The 25154-nt window shown below is 44.3% G+C and overlaps 1 protein-coding gene across 1 annotated transcript in view; it reads left to right on the top strand.

The window, feature by feature from the left end:
• Positions 1–25154, top strand: part of LOC124596375 (protein quick-to-court) — a 319173-nt gene that overhangs the window by 212896 nt on the left and 81123 nt on the right. Inside the window, exon 4 of the mRNA XM_047135488.1 lies at positions 15917–16219. Within this exon, the coding sequence (XP_046991444.1) occupies positions 15917–16219 (303 nt within the window). The remainder of the gene's footprint in view (positions 1–15916; positions 16220–25154) is intronic.

Consider the following 25154-nt stretch of genomic DNA (forward strand, 5'->3'; position numbering starts at 1 on the left):
GCGATGCAGTACTCTTGTAACAGACTTCATCTCCGCAGCAGAAAGCATACACAACGCTCTCTGATTTGGAGTCCACAATCCCGCATGGCAACTGGCGCGTGTTTACCCCGCGCATGCGCACGCAGTACCTGCTGGCGCAAGACAACACGGAAAACATTTTAAGTTACCATACTTGTTGAACCAAATCACAATAAATATCTCAATTACATGTCAAGGAATTACATTTTATATTATATGTTTAACCCATATACTCTGTGTACACTATTGAAGGAGCAATAAATAGACGTAAATTTGCCATTCGTTTCAATTATGCAATACAATCAAATAAATTTTATTAGTGAGTACGTGGATGAATTTTTATAATACATGTAACAGTTCTTACTTAAATAGAGTTATCGAAACGAGTTTTGGTATATTATGATTTGGTTTTTGGCAAATAATACTTTGCAGAAATTATAATTTGCAAAGTGGAGGGAATTTCGTCACATGAGTAATATGCAAAACTTTATTTGCCACAATATATGAGTAACTGGTCGTCAATATTTGATGAAATGAAAAAATTACGCGTTTGTATTTATGAATCATGAACTTATAAGCTATTACTTACGTATCCTCAGTTGTATGTTTAATAAGTGATTGTTTCAGGATTCTGTCGCAATTATGAGTGCATTAGCGTGTTAACGAGGTGAGATTATGTAAACACCATTGGGTTTTGGGCACATTTCAACATGACAACAAGAGAAAGAGAAAATGGTTGACAAGTCAGACAAATAAATCGCTCCTTCTGTTGCCATTTCAGAGTAATCCTGTAACCTATTGTGTTTTTGTTAATAAACGGTTGAACTGCAGACTAGCTAGCTGTAGTTTCCAAGTTCTGCTTGTGAGGAAACCTCAGATGAACTGCACCTCCCGTTCCATGCGGTGGCCGTCCGCTGTGCAAACCGGAAGCACCACCACCACTCCCACCACCATTGCCCCCTCCCCTCCACCACGCCGTCTGCAAAAGTACGGACTATTACAATAAAGGGCAAGAGGAAAATACGTTCATCTGCACTCAGCTTTTGTGGACTAAAATGAAGTTTAGTAACGTGTGCATGTGTAAGGTAGTTTGTCTCTCACTGCAGTATTAAAAAACACATCTCTTAAAGGTAAAAAAATATATATATTCTTTTTCTACACGTCATTCAGATAGTCAGCTCGAGGAAGAGTTTCTTGATATAGTCGAATTTGCCAAGGAACCAAAAGAAACATTACACAAAAACATGCCGGCCGGTGAGGCTGAGCGGTTCTAGACGCTACAGTCTGGAACCGCGTGACCGCTACGGTCGCAGGTTCGAATCCTGCCTCGGGCATGGATGTGTGTGATGTCCTTAGGTTAGTTAGGTTTAACTTGTTCTAAGTTCTAGGGGACTGATGATCTCAGCAGTTGAGTCCCATAGTGCTCAGAGCCATTTGAACCACGAAAACATAATTCGTCAGAACTCTATTCAACAGCACTAACTTTGCACGAAGTTAACTACTGGAACTCTTCAGTTGCGTTCGTTGCACCATTTTCCTTCAGTTTCCAGCAATGTAAAATTAATCATTCGATTTTCCCGTATTGGTTTGCCTGAAATACAATTTACTCGAAAAAGAACAGGCACAGTTTTCTTTTAGAGAGAAAATACGAATAAAGTATGCCCGAGGCAGCCTGTAAACTTTTATGTTTCTGGGTATAAACACTTCCCTCAGGCAAATTGTTGGTTCACGGTTACGTTCACGAGCATATTTACATGTGCACCCCCGGAGGATCAGTTCTGCGTATCCCACAACGTAGGTTTGAAACAAGTGATTGGTATAGAAGCTCTGACTAAAATTTGTCTCGAAATATTGGTAGAAAATGATCTGCAAAAGTTAGTTTTTGAGTTCCATTTCTGTCGCCAGTTCTTTGGTTTTTTTTTGTATCAACAGCGTTGTCCAGAATCTTATTGTCAGCTTTCGCTACTACTGATTACTTTTCTTTGGGTTTTTAATTGCGTCATAAACTTGAGCGTTGTAGTTTCATCATTGCATTGTCGTTCACTCTGGCCTCATTTTACTGTTTGGTCTTCGTCCTTTTACATTTATTACGTTCCCAAAGAGTCAGCCACGCTGTCTTAGGAACAAGGAACACTTTTAAAAAAGAGAACACAGCTGTCGCATTGAAAGAGAGAAGAAAAAGTATGTAGAAAATAACTTGCGAAGTCAACCTTCGAGCAATCTGTGGCATTTGTTTTTGTGCCAAAGCAACTATTGAGACCCGAGAGGCAGTACTGGCGAGGTCGGGAAGTGGTTTTCCACAGAGATTGTGTTCGTGCTACAAGCCCCGCACAGCCAAAGCTGAGTTCGTGTAGATCTGCCGCCGATCTGAGGAAACTCACTGCCTTCGTTTTGCAATAGCTGCTGAGGGATGAAAACTGTGTGTGTGTGTGTGTGTGTGTGTGTGTGTGTGTGTCCATTCGTAAATGGTGCTTGGGAAAAAAGATTGTTGGTGCGCTCGAATCCCTCTAATGTTAGCTTCAAGGCCTTTTCGCAACGAACGTATAGAGGGAGGAATATACGAGCTGACTCTTCCATAAACATACGCTTTAGTTATTTTAACTATCGACCCGTCAACCACTCTTGTGTAATGCACTCTCTTGTAGCGCCTGCCACTGCAAGTGGCTCAGCATCTCCGTGACGCTTTCACGCTTAGTAAAAGAACCGTTGACGAAACGCGTTGCCCTTCTCTGAATTCTTTTATTTCGTTTATCAGTTCTATCTGGAGTGGATCCTACAGTGAGTAGCAGTATTAAAATATCGAACGAACGAAGACTGACATAGGCCATTCCTGCAATCACTGTTACATTATCGTTCCACACACAGATGTTTAACCGTTGTGATAGGTCTCCTTGATTGTTTGGCACTCACGTAATCAAACAATAATGGATTTTTACGCCTATTTAGACGCGATAAATAACATTTGCTTGCATTGAGAGCGTCGACTCTGCATGACTTCCTACATCTCGTTACAGTTTCCTATACTTGACACTTCTTTAAATACAACACAATCCGCAAAAATCCTCATGGAGGTTCCAAAGTTATTCGCTAGGTCATTTTTATACAGGGTGTCCCATCTATCTTGACCACCCTAAATAACTGTTTGTCCAGATGTAAATTACAAAAGGTTTCAAGCAAATGTTCGTTAGCCGTCAGGGGGACATCAATCAGCATGATTGCCTTCATTGTAGCTTTATTTTTTACAGAGATATGAACAGCAGTATGACTTGGCACACTGTATTTTTATTCGGTAATCATTGCCTCTGCTAAAGACCTATTCAAAAATGTATCACAGTGTACAGGGTGTATACGCCCCGGGACATCCGGGAGATCCGGGAAAAAGCCGGGAATTTTTTCATCCGGGACAAATCCGGGAAAAACCCGGGAATTTTTTAGAATTCCGGGATTTTTCATTGTTTTACATTTCAGTTAAAGTTTTGTAGGTTTGACGTGTAAGATTTGATACGCTGACAAAGAACTTTAGTCCACTACTGCTGAATAATACTGCAGCAATGAAACATAAATCAGAGAATAACACCAAAATAAAAGTTCATTTGTATAGAAATGGGTAATTCACACAATGCACAGACCAGTTTGCCGACACCGAAAAGTGTCAAAGCCTTTAGGTCGAAGATTATGCAGTACGTCCGTAACAACTAATGTGCATTCGATGTGCATCACGTCACAATTGTTTACATTTCTAACAGATCACCAGAAAATATTACGAATAGGGGCTTGAGATGCGTTACAAAGTAAATTTCCACGCAAGATGATTTATGTTACGTGTGAGAATGTGTAGTGAATTTCTTAAATCACAGGGCGTTATAACTCTCATTCAAAACGTAACACTTTGTGAGGATCAGCCATTTGAAAAATGTCGGGCTCAGAAGATAAGTCATTTATGCCACTATTTAAAATTTTACTGGCACATTTGTATTTGATATGACTTAACGTGTAACACACACTAAAAAAAGACCGAGCTTCAAGTTAGTTTTCATATTTAATGTTGTTCTTTCATAGATAAAAAAATTATGCAGTCGGTGGCAAAAAGTGTAATTGACCTTCAAAAAAATGTGCATAATGTGTTACTGAGCAATGTGACAAGTCTCTTCATGCCAGAACACCTCGACTTTTCTACGCAGCTGATAATCATTTTGGCACGATTTTAATTGCCAAATTAGAGCCTGTTAGTAGGCCTACGGACTTCCTATCATTGTAGGACTAATAACAGTGGATGCCAATAGACGATGCAATTCTCGTTCGTACACACACATCTGCTTACGAGTTAACCGGTGTAGAAACGCACTTTGCTGATTTGAGCGAGCTCGGCCTACCTTCGTAACGTACGCGCCGCGGCCTGTCTTTCTCGTAGGCCTCGTGCTCTGAATAACTGCCGTCATTCGCTAGCGACATCACGTGACATGAGCTATGACTGGCTGACAAAAGTGCATCGCTCAACGCAATCTCTATTTTAGAGTTTCGGAAGCTACCGTGCTGTAATTTGTGGAATTTGTGTATATACTTTCGCAATACGAAAATAAACTTTGTGCATAGTGTCTCGCATCAAACAACTTTCCAAACGCATTGTTTTTCCTGGATTTCGTTTCCTAAAGTGCTGGGACGTCCTCCGCCGGTATAAGACCTTTACGATTCAAAGGACTGACAGTTTTTACAGCTCCGAGGGAAAGCATACTGTTACTTAACACGGGTGTATTTTCACCCGCTTTATACGTAATTTCATGCGGGAGAAATTGTGTTTTTAACCGGGAAATCCGGGAAAAATCCGGTAATTTTTTTTTTCTTGTCCACGTAGACACTCTGGTGTACCATTCACTGAAACACAACGTTATTAATTACATAACATAACATTGACTTTGAGCCTGGGATCACAAACTCGTTCACTTGCTGGAGTTGTCAGAAAACAAATGAAAACTAAATAAAAACATAACACAAAATTGACTTTGACTCTCCTGTACCATTGGCCAGGAGTAGAACATTCAAAGGCGCTCAAAGTGGTGACCCCGAACACCGAAACACTGGTGCACCCACTGAATGAAAGAATTATTTATTGCTTCCAGTGTTGCCTGCTGAAGAGGATTACAAGCAAGCACGATACGTTCCTGCATGCCCCCTGGAGTTGTTGGAATATCGCGATAGATAACGTCTCTAATGCATCCCCAAAGAAAAAAGTCCAGAGAATGGAAATCAGGAGACCTAGCAGGCCAAGTAACTGTTCCTCCTCGACCAATCCATCTGGCAGGATACCATGAGTTCAGAACACGACGTGCACGCAATGCATTATGTGCTAGACATCCATCGTGTTGATACCACATAAGCATTCTGGTTCTTAGCGGCACTTCATCCAGAAGAGGAGGAAGAATTCTTCTGAGTAAGTTGGCATACGCTGTGCCGTGTAGACTACCATTGATGAAATAAGGACCAATAATTGTAGTACCAAGCATCCCGCACCAGACGTTAACTCTCCATTGACGCTGATGCTCCATCTGTCTAAGCCATCGTGGGTTCTCGCTGAACCGATAATGCATGTTCTTTGTATTTACCTGTCCTTTGTTTGAGAAGGAACATTCATAGGTAAATAGAACATTGGAGAAGAAGTTCGGGTTGGAGAGGATTTGCTGCTGTGCCCACTGACAGGTCTGTACACGATTCTGGAAATCATTCCAATGCAATTCTTGATGTAGGTGTACATGATAAGGATGGAACCAGTGACGTGTAAGAATACGATGTACACTGGTTTTAGGAATGCCAATCTCGTGTTCAAGTTGTCGTGTGTTCACTTGTGGATTCATAGCAACGGAAGCGCGAACAATAACTTCGGCAGCTTCGTCAGTGCGAATGCTACGACGGTTGCGTTGTCGTGCGTTGAAACAACCCGTTTCCTGAAGCGTCAGAACAAGACGAGAAAACATCCGTCGGGAAGGTGGGTTCTTGTCGGGATATCGCTCTCTTTACAGTTCCGCTGCCTGCGTAGCATTTCGACTACCTTCAACAACAATAAAAGGAACGTTATGACGATGCAGTTTGTAGGATGGTCAGCCTTTACTGTATGCCTACTCTACATAAGACTATTAAGAAGGACTTAACTACTGTACTAAATGTACCCGTACATAAGAAAACAGTATTGCAATTACTGTTCTGCTAACTTACATGCCCCATAGATGAGTAGCATTTCTACCATCTCTTCGTTGGTGTACATTCTACTCACACAACTCTTCAACTGACGATGATTGACGGAATGACGAGTGTGCATTCTACTTATGCTTACATTTGCCCTCTGTCAACGTCAGCACGTGGATGTGTTCCATTACCCCGAGTACCTGCACTAAGCGCTGCGAGCATCAACGTCAATGTTGTGTTATGTAATTAATAACGTTGTGTTTCAGTGGATGGTACACTGTGATACAGTTTTGAATAGGTCTTTGGGAGAAGAAATGAATTACAAGTGTTTGGAAAATCATTTATGCAACTAAACATTTTGCTTAATAGTGTTGCACCTTCTAATGTAGGTACTGGTTTGAGAATGACCAGAAGTGTCAGAAACTAACCACCAATAAAATATTAGCCTACATGCGACTGTGACAGAAACCTTTATTAATTAATTATAATTAATTATTTTTATATATTTTATTTTACTTTTTCGCTGGTTTCGGAGCTTCTGCGACGTGCAGTGTGTCGTGACGCGAGCGTTTTTCCTGTGTTGTTGAGAAGCCTGCGGCCGCAGCGGCTGCGTCCTGCCACCGCCTGGTGGAACAAAACGCCGCTGCCCTGACAAAACACTGTCGTCATTTCTTGGCTGCGTGCACTTAGGCCATTTTCATAAACAGACAAAGGAATTATAGTCCTGTTCCAGTTGTCCAGTGGCCTGAAAACACCTAACTGGAACTGAAGATCAGGAAACTTATTTTTGGTGGAACCACTTGAAATTAAAAAAAAATAGGTTTCGCAATAAAATTTTGCTTCCTGTCTGTTACTTTGCTTGCCTATTATGTACACTACAGGCCATTAAAATTGCCACAACACGAAGATGACGTGCTCCAGACGCGAAATTTAAACGACAGGAAGAAGATGATGTCATATGCAAATGATTAGCTTTTCAGAGCATTCACACAAGGTTGGCGCCGGTGGCGACACCTACAACGTGCTAACATCAGCAAAGTTTCCAACCGATTTCTCATACACAAACAGCAGTTGACCGGCGTTGCCTGGTGAAACGTTGTTGTGATGCCTCGTTTAAGGCTGATAAATGCGTACCATCACGTTTCCGACTTTGATAAAGGTCTGATTGTAGCCTATCGCGATTGCGGTTTATCGTATCGCGACATTGCTGCTCACGTTGGTCGAGATCCAATGACTGTTAGCAGAATATGGAATCGGTGGGTTCAATAGGGTAATACGGAACGCCCAACGGCCTCGTATCACTAGCAGTCGAGATGACAGGCATCTTATCCGCATGGGCTGTAACGGATCGTGCAGCCACGTCTCGATCCCTGAGTCAACAGATGGGGACGTTTGCAAGACAACAATCATCTGCACGAACAGTTCGACGACGTTTGAAGCAACATGGACTATCAGCTCGGAGACCACGGCTGCTGTTACCCTTGACGCTGCATCACAGACGGGAGCGCCTGCGATGGTGTACTCAACGACGAAACTGGGTGCACAAATGGCAAAACGTAATTTTTTCGGATGAATCCAGGTTCTGTTTACAGCATCATGATGGTCGCATCCGCGTTTGGCGACATCGCGGTGAACGCACATTGGAAGCGTGTATTCGTCATCGCCATACTGGCGTATCACCCGGCGTGACGATATGGGGTGCCATTGGTTACACGTCTCGGTCACCTCTTGTTCGCATTGACGGCACTTTGAACAGTGGACGTTACATTTCAGGTATGTTACGACCCGCGGCGCAGGATAATGCACGACCGCATGTTGCAGGTCCTGTACGGGCCTTTCTGGATACAGAAAATGTTCGACTGCTGCCTTGGCCAGCACATTCTCCAGATCTCTCACCAATTGAAAACGTCTGGTCAATGGAGGCCAAGCTACTGGCTCACCACAATACGCCAGTCACTACTCTTGATGAACTCTGGTATCGTGTTGAAGCTGCATGGGCAGCTGTACCTGTACACGCCATCCAAGCTGTGTTTGACTCAATGTCCAGGCGTATCAAGGCCGTTATTACGGCCAGAGGTGGTCTATGCACCCAAATTCCGTGAGAATGTAATCACATGTCAGTTCTAGTATATTTGTCCAATGAATACCCATTTATCATCTGCTTTTCTTCTTGGTGTAGCAATTTTAATGACCAGTAGTGTAATTCAGTATTGCCGTGAGACTCGCAAAAAATTTATCTGTGATCTATCGAGGTCTACGGAAAAACATGGATAAAACAAAGTGCTCACCGGTTGCTTTGAAGCGCTGTAATTTGTGTACAGCTGGTCATGCAACTCTCCACAGGTTACGTGAATGGTTGCAGTATGGACTAAGCGTAGAAAGATGTGCTGACGCGACAGAATGGCGAAAAGCAGCTGTCGTCTCTGGACGGCATTGCGACGGAAACTATATGCAGTGGTCATTTGAAGTTGATTACCTCCCAAAAGGGACCATCCTCCGTATAGTTGGCACGTAGCTCCCCGCGTTTGGTCAGGAGGATGGCTAGCCTCTGTAATAAACTCAAAGAAGGGAAAAAAGAGAGAATAGGGCGGACATTGATAGACGTGACGTACACGTGCAGACAAACAAGTGATTACAATTTCATAAACATTGGATTAATTATTCAAGAGAAAGAGTGTCGCAAATTGAGCAAAGTCAGTAACCCGTTGGTCCATCTCTGCACTTATGCAAACTGTTATCCGACTTGGCTCTGAATGATAAACTTGTTGTTGGGGGATATCGTGGCAAATCCTGCCCAATTGGCACGTTAAATCGGCAAAATCTCGAGCTGGTTGGAGGTCCCTGCCCACAGCGCTCCAAACGTTCTGAATTGGGGAGAGATCCGGGGACCTTGCTGGCCGAGGTAGGGTATTCCAAGCACGAAGACATGCAGTAGGAACACCCGCCGTGTGCTGAAACATAGCCTGGGACGGCTTACCATGAATGTCAACAAAACGTGGAATGTCGCCGACGTACCGCTGTGCTGTAATGGTACCGTGGACGGCAACCGGAAGGGTCCTCCTACGAAATGATATGACAGCCCAGACCGTCCCTCATAGTTGTCAGGATGTATGGCGGGCAGCAGTCAGGTCGTCACCGAGCCAGGGTGTGAATCGGAAATTCAAAGAAGCTACGATCCCCCTTGAAAATGTCCTCGGCTGATCGGTACGAAATCTTGGGTTTTAAGGTGAATCCATTCGACCATGGCGTGAAATCCCGGAACATTTTATTAATTGTGAATTTTTTTTGTTCCTCCCTTTACTCATGCAAGTTTCTGTAATTTTACACCACCATCAGTGAGTTCCCCTTTATTTTTCTCAACGCCACATTTTGCTGTCAAAGTTTTTGACTGTCATATGCAGTAAATCTGGTATTTTTACATAGTTTCGTTGTTGGCGGTAGTGGTTTCCATGCTGTCAACATCTTATGAACTGCGTTCGTGACACTCAGTGTTCATTATACACTACCACCAACAGAGGGCAAACTGTGTTAAAATATCAGTTGTACTGCGGGCGATAGACAGCGACGTGAACGACAACTTTACTGTTGAGCAACGGGAATGGCTCTACTGGTGCTGTAACCTTGTCGCACCATGTATGAGTGAAGAGGGAAAAGCAATAAATTACGCTTTTCACAAGGCAGAATCCTTATGATACAAGGTGTTCCAGAAAGACTCATCCAATTTCGCAAGACTTCGTCATTCTGCATGAATGAAGATAGAAACTTGGGGTAAATTTTACTTTACGAGTGGAAAGGATACATTATTTTCATCTTGAAAATAACCATCCGGCTTTTACGAGGGTACATCTTTGGCTGGATGGTTCTAACCACTATGGGACCTAACATCTTAGGTCATCAGTCCCCTAGAACTTAGAACTACTTAAACCTAACTAACTTAAGGACATCACACACATCCCATGCCCGAGGCGGGATTCCAACCTGCGACCGTAGCAGCAGCGCGGTTCCGGACTGAAGCGCCTAGAACCGATCGGCCACAGCGGCCGGGTGGTACATCTTTCACATCGTAACAGACCAGATGACGAAAATGGCACTCTATTGAATAGTATAAATATCGAGAGTTTGAGAAATGACTCAAATAAGTTTTGATAGAAGATAAGACTAGCGACGAAACTGGACAGAATTACAGAACCAGCAACGACATTAACTGGCTACTTACAACTAGCACCAAGGCAAACTTCTGGTTAAGATGCGGAAGTTAAAATTCACGCCAAGTTTCTGTTTTCGTTTGTGAAGAAGATATAAATTTTTACCTAAAACACATGATAACCGTTCTGGTACCGTGAAACTTGAGTTAGGGACTGTAATGCATTCATCTACAGTACCAACTGAAAGTACAAACAAAATGATAGGTTCATATCATCTAATTTTCTGGAATTTTCTTTAGTTTCACTATCACGTATTTCTGACATAATTAAAATTAAAAGTACTTTGTAAAATTATTTTTTCATCGTGTTTTGGTTTTGTGACTGTTTTGGAGAGACAAAGAATGAATGGAGGTCATATGCAAAGTGAGAATGAGATATTTTATTAAAACCGTGTAAATGTATGCGCGAAAAAGTTGTTGTGACATATGTCCGAGTGACCCTGATTTTGTAAAAGTCAGCCAGAACCGACGTTGAGTATCAAATTTGTTGTTAATCTATTTTGTGGAAGCGAATCTTACTTTGTTTTCGTTCAAATTCATTTAGTTTCGGAATTACGAGATTTCTAGTCGAAATTACGCGTGGTAATCTGATTGGCTGACATTATAAATACCGCGAGTATAGATGTGCTCGAAATGATTTGATTGGTTGCTTAATATACTAGCCAACAAGTAATCAGCATTTCCCGATCGTGAAATCGGATGAATCTTTTTGAATCACCCAGTGTACTTGTTGTTCAAGCAAACAGTGACGCAAATGGTGAGCATCCCTAAAGAAAAATCACCCGAATACGATTGGGTATAATACTAATATACTGCGCCCAGTGGCAACACTGCGAAGGTGTGTTGCAAGGCAGGCCGAAACAGGTGACTTGTTTGTCGAACAGCGACTTATGGTAAGGCGGTGGCTCAGTGGCTGGACGCCTTAGCCGTCACTTACGTGGGGAGGAATGTGGAGCTGTGGCGCTCTGCAACTCAGCAGGTAGTCACTCACCTGCTGACCAGAGCGGTCGGCCGTTCCGCCAGCTGTACGTTCCTTCCACTTCAGTCGGTGCTCCTGTTACGGCGGTGTTGCTTTCACCCGAGGTCGACGAACCGGCGAGCGCGGGAGGGAAGGCTCGTGTAGTGCGGCAGTCTAGTGTTACGGACGTTTGATGTTTTTGTAAGTATGGATATCTGTGATGTCGATATCGATACTAAGTATTCTAAACTTTACAGCACTGTAAGACATATTAGCCCCGATGTGGGAGGTATGGAATGGTGGTGGGAAAAATTTTAGCCTTTCAGTATTAATTTAATGGGAATTAAAGTGTGCGCAATTATCTATGAAGTATACAGTAAAAAATTAAATGCGACAGTAACTAGTACGAAGAAGTTCTGAGAACTGGTTTTATAATCAACATCTACAGCTACATATACGTGATTACTCTGCTATTCACAATAAAATGCCTGGCAGAGGGTTCAATGAACCACCTTCAAGCTGTCTCTCTACCGTCCGACTCTCGAACGGCACGCGGGAAAAACGAGCACTTAAATTTTTCTGTGCGAGCCCTGATTTCTCTTATTTTATCGTGATGACCATTTCTCCCTATGTAGGTGGGTGCCAACAGGATGTTTTCGCAATCGGAGGAGAAAACTGGTTATTGAAATTTCATGAGAAGATCCCTTCGCAACGAGAAACGCCTTTGTTTTAATGACTGCCATTCCAATTCACGTATAATGTCTGTGACACTATCTCCGCTATTTCGCGATAATACAAAACGAGCTGCCCTTCTTTGTACTTTTTCGATGTCATCCGTCAGTCCCACCTGATGCGGATCCCACACCGCACAGCAGTACACCAGAATATGGTGGATAAGCGTAGTGTAAGCTGTCTCTTTGGTAGACCTGTTGCACCTTCTAATTGTAAGTGTTCTGCCAATGAATCGCGGTCTTTGGTTTGCTCTACCCACAATATTATCTATGTGATCGTTCCAATTTAGGTTATTTGTAATTGTAACCCCTAAGTATTTAGTTACAGCCCTCAGATTTGTGTGACTTATCGCGTAATCGAAATTTAGCTGATTTCTTTAAGCACTCATGTGGATAACTCCACACTTTTCTTTATTCAGGGTCAATTGCCACTTTTCGCACTATACAGATATCTTATCTAAATCATTTTGCAAGTAGTTTTGATAACGGCACGGTAGCTCAACGTGTTTGGTCAGAGGTCTGCGTGCTCTCTGTAATAATAATAATAATAATAATAATAAAAAAAAATTGAACGCCTGTCTTGTGACGTCCGCCCAGACCAAACGCAACGAACTATATCGAACAAAAGTGATAATAAAAAAAGTGGTTAGCGCGACAGACTGTCAATCCTAAGGGCTCGGGTTCGATTCCCGGCTGGGTCGGAGATTTTCTTGGCACGGGGACTGGGTGCTGTGTTGTCCTAATCATCATTTCATTCTCATTGACGCGCAAGTCGCCGAAGTGGCGTCAAATGGAAAGACTTGCACCCGGCGAACGGTCTATCCGACGGGAGGCGCTAGTCACACGACATTTACATTTACCTGTGTCACTTTTCGCTTCTATTAGGGTTGGTGTATAACTTGGATGGACAGAGTAAAAAATGAAGAGTTACTGAGAAGAGTGGGAGAGAAAAGGCAGTTACTAGATGTAATAAAGAGAAGAAAAAGAAATTGGATTGGGCATATATTAAGAAAGAATGACGGACTGATAAAAACAGTTTTAGAAGGTTATGTAGAAGGGAAAAGGAAGCGAGGAAGGAAGAGATTCCAGATACTGGATGACATGATGGACGGTACAACATACAGCAGCCTTAAGAAGGAAGCAATGGATCGCAGAAAATGGAGAGGCAAAGGACCTGCTAATATAGCAGATAACTGACGATGATGTATAACTTCGTAGCGTTCTTGTTTTCTAGCTGGTATTCCTGTTGCTATTGGTTTATTTATTGTCATTTTCATTTTTTGTTCACTGTTGCCATTTGAATTTACGTATTGTCATTTTGTCATTTAGATATGGTCAGTGGAGCTGTGCACTCTAGAAAATGGGAGTGCCAAGTGGAGAAATCAGAAAATTTCCGACATTTTGCTCTGTTTTGAGTTCATGGCAGCAGCGGAGGCAGCCAGAAACATTTGCACGGTGTTTGGGGATAATGCCACTGGACAGAGCACGGCAAGAAAATGTTTTTCTCGTTTTAAGGAGGATCGTTTTGACACTAATGACACTCCACGTTCAGGAAGAGCCTCGGGATTTGGTGAAGATAGTTTAAACGGATTAATCCACAATGATCCACGTCAGTATAGTTGAGAACTGGCACATATGATGAACTACGACCATTCGACCACCGTGCGACATTTGCATGCAATGGGGAAGATTCAAAAATCGTTTATGGGCACCGCATGCTCTAAGCCAAATTCACAAAAAATCAGAGAGTTACCATCTGTCCCTCTCTGCTTGCTCGTCATCAACTGGCTCGTGATCAGCACCAATCATTCCTATCCCGTATCGTTATTGCTGAAGAGAAGTGGTGTTTTTAACCTAACGTAAGTAAAAGAAAGCAATGCTTGAGTCCAAAGAAAGCAGCAACTCCCCGCACAAAGACATCTGCGCATCCACAAAAGATACGTGTTTTGCATCTGGTGCAACAGCGACCGTGTGGTGTAGTAGGAATTGTTTCACGAGGTGTAACCATCAGTGCTGATATTTGTCAGCAACTGAGACGTCTACATCTACATTTATGCTCCGCAAGCCACCCAACGGTGTGTGGCGGAGGGCACTTTACGTGCCACTGTCATTACCTCCCTTTCCTGTTCCAGTCGCATATGGTTCGCGGGAAGAACGACTGCCGGAAAGCCTCCGTGCGCGCTCGAATCTCTCTAATTTTACATATGTGATCTCCTCAGGAGGTATAAGTAGGGGGAAGCAATATATTCGATACCTCATCCAGAAACGCACCCTCTCGAAACCTGGACAGCAAGCTACACCGCTATGCAGAGCGCCTCTCTTGCAGAGTCTGCCACTTGAATTTGCTAAACATCTCCGTAACGCTATCACGCTTACCAAATAACCCTGTGACGAAACGCGCCGCTCTTCTTTGGATCTTCTCTATCTTCTCTGTCAACCCGACCTGGTACGGATCCGACACTGATGAGCAATACTCAAGTATAGGTCGAACGAGTGTTTTGTAAGCCACCTCCTTTGTTGAAGGACTACATTTTATAAGGACTCTCCCAATGAATCTCAACTTGGCACCCGCCTTACGAACAATTAATTTTATATGATCATTCAACTTCAAATCGTTCCGTACGCATACTCCCAGATATTCTACAGAAGTAACTGCTACCAGTGTTTGTTCCGCTATCATATAATCATACAATAAAGGATCCTTCTTTCTATGTATTCGCAATACATTACATTTGTCTACGTTAAGGGTCAGTTGCCACTCCCTGCACCAAGTGCCTATCCGCTGGAGATCTTCCTGCATTTCGCTGCAATTTTCTAATGCTGCAACTTCTCTGTATAATACAGCATCATCCGCGAAAAGCCGCATGGAACTTCCGACACTATCTACTAGGTCATTTATATATATTGTGAAAAGCAATGGTCCCATAACACTCCCCTCTGGCACGGCAGGGGTTACTTTAACGTCTGTAGTCGTCTCTCCATTGATAACAACATGCTGTGTTCTGTTTGCTAAAAACTCTTCACTCCAGCCACACAGCTGGTCTGATATTCCGTAGGCTCTTACTTTGTTTGTCAGGCGACAGTGCGGAACTGTATCGAACGCCTTCCGGAAGTCAAGGAAAATGGCATCTTCCTGGGAGCCTCTATCTAATATTTTGTGGGTCTCATGAACAAATAAAGCGAATTGGGTCTCACTCGGTCGCTGTTTCCGGAATCCATGTTGATTCCTACAGAGTAGATTCTGGGTTTCCAGAAATGATATGATACGCGAGCAAAAAACATGTTCTAAAATTCTACAACAGATCGATGTCAGAGATAAAGGTCTATAGTTTTGCGCATGTGCTCGACGACCCTTTTTGAAACCTGGAACTACCTGTGCTCTTTTCCAATCATTTGGAACCTTCCGTTCCTCTAGAGACTTGCTGTACACGGCTGTTAGAAGGGGGGGAAGTTCTTTCGCGTACTCTGTGTAGAATCTAATTGGTATCCCGTCAGGTCCAGTGGACTTTCCTCTGTTGAGTGCTTTCAGTTGCTTTTCTATTCCTTGGACACTTATTTCGACATCATTTTTTCGTTAGTGCGAGGATTTAGAGAAGGAACTGCAGTGCGGTCTTCCTCTGTGAAACAGCTTTGGAAAAAGGGGACAGGTATAAGTATAGAACCTCTGTTATCTGTATCTGTGTGTTTATTCAACTTTGGAAAAACGCTAAGAACTTATGTACCAACCCAGTAATTACGATACTCCCTACTTCTGGCGCCCCCCCCCCCCCCTCGTCTTGCCGCACCAGCTCGTGTTGTGACTGTGGAACGCGGGTGCCTTGGTTGCAGTCGGTGAGCGCGACCAGCACGCCGCGCCTGTCGCGCCGCAACCCGCCGGGCGACCGACGCGCCAACACCAGCGCCGGCGCCGCCGCCGCCGCCGACGAGTCGGAGGACGACGCGGACTCGGTGCGCAGCTTCGGCAGCGCCTGCTCCTCCATGTCGTGCGACCACGCCTACTTCGCGCGCAACGGCACCACGTTTTCCGGCCGGCGCATGCGCTACGTCGTCCACTGCTCGCCGCACACCGACGACACAGAGGAGTACCTCACGCCCACGCAGCGGGCTTCTCGGCAAATACGCCGTCTCAAGGTAAAGGCCCGTCCACACGCAACGATCTGTCTGCACAAATGTCTGCGCACATCACATCTGCGCAGACAGATCGTTGCGTGTGGACAGAAGATTTGCACCAATCTGAGGTGTGTGCAAACCTGGAAGTTGGAGGTTTGAGCGAAACCTCTCAAATCTGTGGGTTCAAACCACATCTGCGCAGACAAGTTGGAGCGTGTGGACAGGAGATCGCCGCAAATCTGGCGCGAAACAGCTGTTTGCTCAGTCTAGTGTTTGTATTTGTGCGCACAGGGCATTAAAGTGGCTGATACTCGTCAGTGTTCTCGAGAGTTTGTAAGTGAATTCATTGAAATATACGTATAGAAACCACCCATGTTTGTGGAAGATTAAAAGTAAAGAATATAGTGACCGAGACAAAAAGACAGCACGATACAATGCTCTAATTGAAAAATTGCGGGCAGTTCACGCCTCGGCAAACAGAGCAACAGTAATTAAAAAAAAATAAAAAAAAATCGTAGCGAACTGTTTACCGAAAAGAGTTATCCAAAGTTCAGAAATCTAGAAGATCTGGTGTAGGAGTAGATCAAGTATACCAGCCAACGTAATGGTATTTTGATCTGCTTGGCTTTCTTAAGGTTCGCCCTGCAAATCTCGCAGTAAATTTACGCGAGAAAACTGCTTTCGCTTTAGCAGCCACTGTCTACACCATTTTGACCGCTTTGTCTGTTTCCTGCGGTTGGTCTGAATGTTTTTTGCAAAACAAGTTGCGAACACAGTCTACAACAGAACTTCCTCCATTTCTATATTTCAAAATAAATGAATTAAATTTTTGACGTTTACGGGGAGCGTAGTCGCTTGCCACTGACATTTCTTTTCTACACCGACAGATGGCGGGCGAGTAGTAGATTGGGGTTTGTGTCGTGTGAACACACCACATTTGCAGCGATCTTTTGCATGTACAGACATCTGCGCCGATGTCTGCGCAGACAGATCGTTGCGTGTGGACCGGGCTTAAGCCTGCCGAGTGCCCTCTGGCGCGTCAGCTATCGGTGGTGTAGATGAGAGGGCGAAGACTGCAGTGGAATACGTAATTTTTGAGAACACTTATCAATGGTACGGCAAAAACTGCGAGGGTCATTCAATAATTAGAGAGACAAAATGGTCTGGGGAAAAACAAGTTTGATACTTTTATGGATTTAAGTTGGCATCACTGGGATGAACCCTGATCAGCTGATGTATAGCCATTGTTTTGTTTATAACCTCAAAAATACATTTCAAGATGGCAGGTCCGCTTGAAACGGCCACATTAGTAGAAAGACGTTCTGTTATTCGTTTTTACTTACTGAAGGAGACAAACCAGTGAATATATACTGTACAATGTCTACAGTTTATGGTGAAGGTTGTATCAATCGTGCAAATTTTTATAAGTGGGTAGAGCAGCGCAAAAATGGTCGCGACTCAGTGACTGATGGGCATCGTTCTGGCCGACCAGTTGCAGTTTCAACTCCCTCATTAAAGACGAATAATGATGACATTATTCCTGCCGACCGCCGTGTGACTGTGAAAATAATTGATAAGGTTCAAGTAACTACCTGCACAGTTCATAACATTATCTGTAACAAGCTGAAATACAGCAAAACACCGAGCGAGGTGGCGCAGTGGTTAGACACTGGACTCGCATTCGGGAGGACGACGGTTCAATCCCGCGTCCGGCCATCCTGATTTAGGTTTTCCGTGATTTCCCTAAATCACTCCAGGCAAATGCCGGGATGGTTCCTCTGAAAGGGCACGGCCGACGTCCTTCCCATCCTTCCCTAATCCGATGAGACCGATGACCACGCTGTCTGGTCTCCTTCCCCAAAACAACCAACCAACCTACAGCAAAACATGTGCAAGATGGGCCCCAAAGGATATGACGCGGCTACATAAGGAAACAAGGTTGAGAGTGTGCACAGAGCTAAAGGAGCTTTATGAAAGAGATGGTGAGCACTTCTCAACAAAATTTTAACTTGTGAGAATGGTTCAAATGGCTCTGAGCACTATGGGACTTAACACCAGAGGTCATCAGTCCCCTAGACTTAGAACTACTTAAACCTAAGCACATCACACACTTCAATGCCCGAGGCTGGATTCGAACCTACGACTGTAGCAGCAGCGCGGTTCCGGACTGAAGCGCCTACAACCGCTCGGCCACAACGGCCGACAACTTGTGATGAAACTATTGTTCACTATTATGAGCCAGTATCAAAAAGGCAAAGCATGGAGTGGAAGCACACCAACCCACCTGTCAAGAAAAAAATTCAAAACCCAAGCATCAGCAGGAAAAGTCATGTTGACAGCGTTTTGGGATGCTGAAGGCTCAGTTTTTTTGTGATTATCTCGATGAGCAGCGTACAATGAACAGCCAATATTACTCGGATTTGCTTTTAAACAAGGTGTAGCCAGCCATGAGAGAGAGATGTCGTGGATCTCATAGGAGAGGTGTGATTCTCTAGCAAGACAACGCACGTCCTCGTATTGCTCAACTAACCCGCGAAACCATCGACAAAATGGGCTGGGAAGTACTGCCTCATCCCCCTTACAGTCCTGATTCAGCACCTAGTGATTTCCATTTGTTTGGTGCACTGAAGGAGGCATTACGTAGGAAGAGTTTCCAGAACAATGAGGACGTGAAAACGTTTGTGGGAAATTGGTTCAAACATAAAAATAAAGAGTTCTTTGCAGCCGGAATGAAAGAGCTTGTAGCCCGTTGGAACAGTGCATAAATGTTCAAGGGGATTAAGCTGGAAAGTAGACCAATTTGTCTCTTTAATTATTCAGTGACCCTCGTACTTTAAAAATGGACTCTAACAGTATCGACCGCTAGAAGAATGTACTGGGTGTCCCAGGAGGAATGATCAGTATTCAGGGAAATTACAGGAACGGATCGTTCGAAGCGGAAAAGTGCAGTAAATATTGGTTCAAAAATGCATACGGTAACCGCTATGAGCACTTGTTCATTTTCGCTACTATTAAACACATATATTCTACCCAAGATTGCTCATAGCTCGTAGGGTGTTCATTTTGGAGCCCATATTTGCTAAACAATTTTTTCTTGTTTTGATCCATACTTCGGTCCCGTAATCTGACATACGGCGGGAGAGCGGTGTGCTGACCACATGCCCCTCCATACCCGCTTCCAATGAGGCCTGTGGTCTGAGGATGACACGGCGGCCGGTCGGTACCGTCGGACCTTGAAGTTTTTTTTGTCCACACTTCCTCGTCCTAAAATATGAAAAGCAAACAGCATGCAATAGCAGAGATTTGTTTCACAGTACCAAAGCTGCAGTAGTGCTGATAGCTCTTACTCTGTAGATATCATAAGTGCTTCTGGGGACCAAGAGAACCACAACACAAATACCCTAGGGGAAAAAAATGGTTGGTTCAAAATGGTCGAAGCACTCAAAGGTCACACGTGGGAAAGGCTGAAAATAATGAATAAGCACAAGCTTTGTATTTCTTTTTATTAAGACGAACAAGCAAAATAAATTTCCTTGAAAGCAAAGTATGGCAATGTATCTATTACGCTGATTAAAATTGAAAATTTACGTAAGACTGATCATGTACGTTTCTTACATTCGTGGCAACTGTAATTAAATGGCTGATGACAAGTAAAAATGGTTTTCCCAGGATCACACCAACTGCCCTCTAACAAACTATATAGCCGAGTTTATCAAGTAGCCTATTTGAGAGGTTATATGTACAATGTGTCCAGCCTACAGGTGTACACAAACAAATCCTTATACCGAAAGAACTTTCCATTATGTTATTGGATAAATACGCAGTACATAGAGACAATCTCCTAGACGTGATATCAAGTAGCCTATTTGAGAGGTTATATGTACAATGTGTCCAGCCTACAGGTGTACACAAACAAATCCTTATACCGAAAGAACTTTCCATTATGTTATTGGATAAATACGCAGTACATAGAGACAATCTCCTAGACGTGATATCAAGTAGCCTATTTGAGAGGTTATATGTACAATGTGTCCAGCCTACAGGTATACACAAACAAATCCTTATACCGAAAGAACTTTCCATTATGTTATTGGATAAATACGCAGTACATAGAGACAATCTCCAAGACGTGATCCGCACCATTTCATGAACAGCACTGACTGGCATGGCGCATGTTCGCCGTTGACAGGGCACATCTATCTCGACATGTTAGCGAACTTGTAAGGTACGCCTTATATGCAGATAAGAGCGCATTTTACTTTATTTCCAGTTTTGTTATTTCACTTACGTGAAGTGAATGTATCGGCGCTGCAGTGCCTATGGAGTACTGTCTCCACGTACGCGTACACAATAGTTACCGCGCAAACATCGGGGTTACACTCATCTGGTGTGAGACGTTCCCAGGGGGTCCACTGGGGGCCGAACCGCAATAACCCTGGGTTTGGTGTGGGGCGGCGATGGGGTGAGTGGACTGCTGTGGCCTGTTATGGGGTTGTGAACCACTGAGGGCTACGGCGGGACGAAGCCTCTCCGTCGCTTCTAGGTCCCCGGTTCAATACAATACACACCTACGGAGTAAGAAGCGAGCAGTAGGTTTACTACGCTGGCTAACAGAGGCGGTTGGCCATCTGGCGCTTTCAGAGCCAGCGGAATGAGGTTCATCATCATCATCATTTAAGACTGAGTATGCCTTTCAGCTTTCAGTCTGGAGCATTGCTCCCCTTATAAAATTCCTCCATGATCCCCTATTCAGTGCTAACATTGGTGCCTCTTCTGATTTTAAACCTATTACTTCAAAATCATTCTTAACCGAATCCAGGTATCTTCTCCTTGGTCTGCCCCGACTCCTCCTACCCTCTACTGCTGAACGCATGAGTCTCTTGGGTAACCTTGCTTCTCCCATGCGTGTAACATGACCCCACCATCTAAGCCTGTTCGCCCTGACTGCTACATCTAAATTCATTCCCAGTTTTTCTTTGATTTCCTCATTGTGGACACCCTCCTGCCATTGTCCCCATCTACTAGTACCTGCAATCATCCGAGCTACTTTCATATCCGTAACCTCAACCTTGTTGATAAAGTAACCTGAATCCACCCAACTTTCGCTCCCATACAACAAAGTTGGTCGAAAGATTGAACGGTGCACAGATAACTTAGTCTTGGTACTGACTTCCTTCTTGCAGAAGAGAGTAGATCGTAGCTGAGCGCTCACTGCATTAGCTTTGCTACACCTCGCTTCCAGTTCTTTCACTATGTTGCCATCCTGGGAGAATATGCATCTTAAGTACTTGAAACCGTCCACCTGTTCTAACTTTGTTCCTCCTATTTGGCACTCAGTCCGTTTATATTTCTTTCCCACTGACATTACTTTCGTTTTGGAGATGCTAATCTTCATACCATAGTCCTTACATTTCTGATCTAGCTCTGAAATATTACTTTGCAAACTTTCAATCGAATCTGCCATCACAACTAAGTCATCCGCATATGCAAGACTGCTTATTTTGTGTTCACATATCTTAATCTCACCCAGCCAGTCTATTGTTTTCAACATATGATCCATAAATAATGGTTCCGATGCAGAAATCGCTCATGACCTCAGCAAAGAGATACGTAGGGAAAAGACATTTATTCTGGCGCTAATCAAGTAATTGTTATTAATAAAATATTTGTTAACGAAAGTTGTCTTTTGCCGCTCAGACATTAGTAGTAGTCTGCAGATCATAAATACTATCTTTCAGTAATTTTACAATGTCAGGAAATGTATTAATAAATAAATAACTTCGGCGTAACTGAAGATGTACAATCTTATACGAACTATACTGATTGTATCCTCAAGTTACAGACTGGACGCCATAGCCGGCAGTCGTCGATAGGAAGCTTTTCGAGCTATTCATGCAGTAGACGATGCTCTCATACCGTTAATACACTCCTGGAAATTGAAATAAGAACACCGTGAATTCATTGTCCCAGGAAGGGGAAACTTTATTGACACATTCCTGGGGTCAGATACATCACATGATCACACTGACAGAACCACAGGCACATAGACACAGGCAACAGAGCATGCACAATGTCGGCACTAGTACAGTGTATATCCACCTTTCGCAGCAATGCAGGCTGCTATTCTCCCATGGAGACGATCGTAGAGATGCTGGATGTAGTCCTGTGGAACGGCTTGCCATGCCATTTCCACCTGGCACCTCAGTTGGACCAGCGTTCGTGCTGGACGTGCAGATCGCGTGAGACGACGCTTCATCCAGTCCCAAACATGCTCAATGAGGGACAGATCCGGAGATCTTGCTGGCCAGGGTAGTTGACTTACACCTTCTAGAGCACGTTGGGTGGCACGGGATACATGTGGACGTGCATTGTCCTGTTGGAACAGCAAGTTCCCTTGCCGGTCTAGGAATGGTAGAACGATGGGTTCGATGACGGTTTGGATGTACCGTGCACTATTCAGTGTCCCCTCGACAATCACCAGTGGTGTACGGCCAGTGTAGGAGATCGCTCCCCACACCATGATGCCGGGTGTTGGCCCTGTGTGCCTCGGTCGTATGCAGTCCTGATTGTGGCGCTCACCTGCACGGCGCCAAACACGCATACGACCATCATTGGCACCAAGGCAGAAGCGACTCTCATCGCTGAAGACGACACGTCTCCATTCGTCCCTCCATTCACGCCTGTCGCGACACCAATGGAGGCGGGCTGCACGATGTTGGGGCGTGAGCGGAAGACGGCCTAACGGTGTGCGGGACCGTAGCCAAGCTTCATGGATACGGTTGCGAATGGTCCTCGCCGATACCCCAGGAGCAACAGTGTCCCTAATTTGCTGGGAAGTGGCGGTGCGGTCCCCTACGGCACTGCGTAGGATCCTACGGTCTTGGCGTGCATCCGTGCGTCGCTGCGGTCCGGTCCCAGGTCGACGGGCACGTGCACCTTCCGCCGACCACTGGCGACAACATCGATGTACTGTGGAGACCTCACGCCCCACGTGTTGAGCAATTCGGCGGTACGTCCACCCGGCCTCCCGCATGCCCACTATACGCCCTCACTCAAAGTCCGTCAACTGCACATACGGTTCACGTCCACGCTGTCGCGGTATGCTACCAGCGTTAAAGACTGCGATGGAGCTCCGTATGCCACGGCAAACTGGCTGACACTGACGGCGGCGGTGCACAAATGCTGCGCAGCTAGCGCCATTCGACGGCCAACACCGCGGTTCCTGGTGTGTCCGCTGTGCCGTGCGTGTGATCATTGCTTGTACAGCCCTCTCGCAGTGTCCGGAGCAAGTATGGTGGGTCTGACACACCGGTGTCAATGTGTTCTTTTTTCCATTTCCAGGAGTGTAGTTAGCTTATTATCAGTGTGAACAAATTCATTTCACAATGTTTCTTAAATAAACGCACCGTAATGGCATCACGTGTAAAAATTGTTTGCACAAAAAAACTTCTTCTCGCTTCTTTACGTAAAAAACAGTGGTCGATCGGTAGATTTGTACCTTCTCAAGACCTGTTGGGACGGAGTTGTCGTGGCTTATTGATGTCGAATGACACAAGAAATCCACATGAACGCAAGTCCTGGAGGTGTAAACCTGCAAAAGGCTTAGTGGAAACAAATAAATGGTGACTGGTAACAGTAAATTTGATGTTTCATTGCAAATATTCTAATGGTTAAGATCAGCATGTGCGTTACTGAAAGCAAATGGTGCATTCGGATTTTTTTCTGAAATAATCTCTTGCGAGATTTTAGAACAGTTTGTGGTGACAGTCAGTGCGGGTTGTATACATGGCAGGACGCTGTAACATCGTAGGTACGTTCATTAAACGGTGCGCTCGCAGTGTCTGCTGAATAGTAGTTCCACTTTCTGCCGCCAGGTGAAAATTTGGCGCTGTAACCAGTCAGAATATGGTCACAGGTTTCAGCATACCCCGTGAGCGTACCGATTAATGAACGTACCTAGGATGTTTCGACGTCGTGTGGTAAATACAGCCCAGTCTACAGCACCTGGAACACCGTCAGTTTAAATTATAACCATGTGATACAATCCTTCACACGAGATTTATGGCTAATAATGCTGACTCTTTAAGAATGGCGTGCAACATTCACCCATCGATGACTAATACAAAGGAACAGAAAAAGTCCGCGTGGATAATATCTTGCAGTGCTACAAAAGGTATAAACCGAACTGCAGATTCTATCGTCAGTGGGCTTCCAACATAAATGAATAAAGCTACCGAACAATCTCAGATTTTCAAATTTCAACTTAAGTCATCGTTAAAGCACAATTCCTTCAATTTTGCACAGGAAGTTTCGCTTTCCTCTAGGGTAGCTATTCTTAAACTGTATTCCGCTATAATCCAGGGGTTTTGTGCTTACTTACGCGCATTTTTTCAGAACATTTAAGAAATTTGGTTAAAAAGTTATCGCCTTTAGGAAATTAGAAAAAGATTGAATAACAAGCTAACCGCGCTCCCATTTAACTAATTTGTGCAGTTGGTGGGACTGCGACAACGATGGCGGGTGTGGCTGCATTTGTCGTGTGATTGTATTAGTACTTTCACCATTTCCAACCACATATATGTGCGAAACAAAGTTCTCGGCTTATTTGTCGACAAGAAATGCATACCGCAGCAGACTCGATGCGGAACCTGCTATGTTTAAAGAATATGTGGACTATTGATTCGCTTCAATTTCGCTTAAAATAGTTACGCGGCACAAAGTGATTTTTGCCCAGTTGCTACCTTTGCCGGTTGTAATTGCCTTCCTGACGTTATACGAGTGCATGGCGCCACGACGTTGCCCATATAGTGCAGAGACCCGAGCGTGAGTTGGCTTGCAGGTTAGGCTGCGCGTGCCTGCAGACCCATACAGTCGACCCGAGTAAACATAACAAACACACTACACGGCCGTTGACGCTCGCCGAAGAATATTTGGTGCCCAGAGATGCCCAAAGACG

This window comes from Schistocerca americana, chromosome 2 (genome assembly GCF_021461395.2).
Source record: "Schistocerca americana isolate TAMUIC-IGC-003095 chromosome 2, iqSchAmer2.1, whole genome shotgun sequence".
NCBI lineage: Eukaryota > Metazoa > Arthropoda > Insecta > Orthoptera > Acrididae > Schistocerca > Schistocerca americana.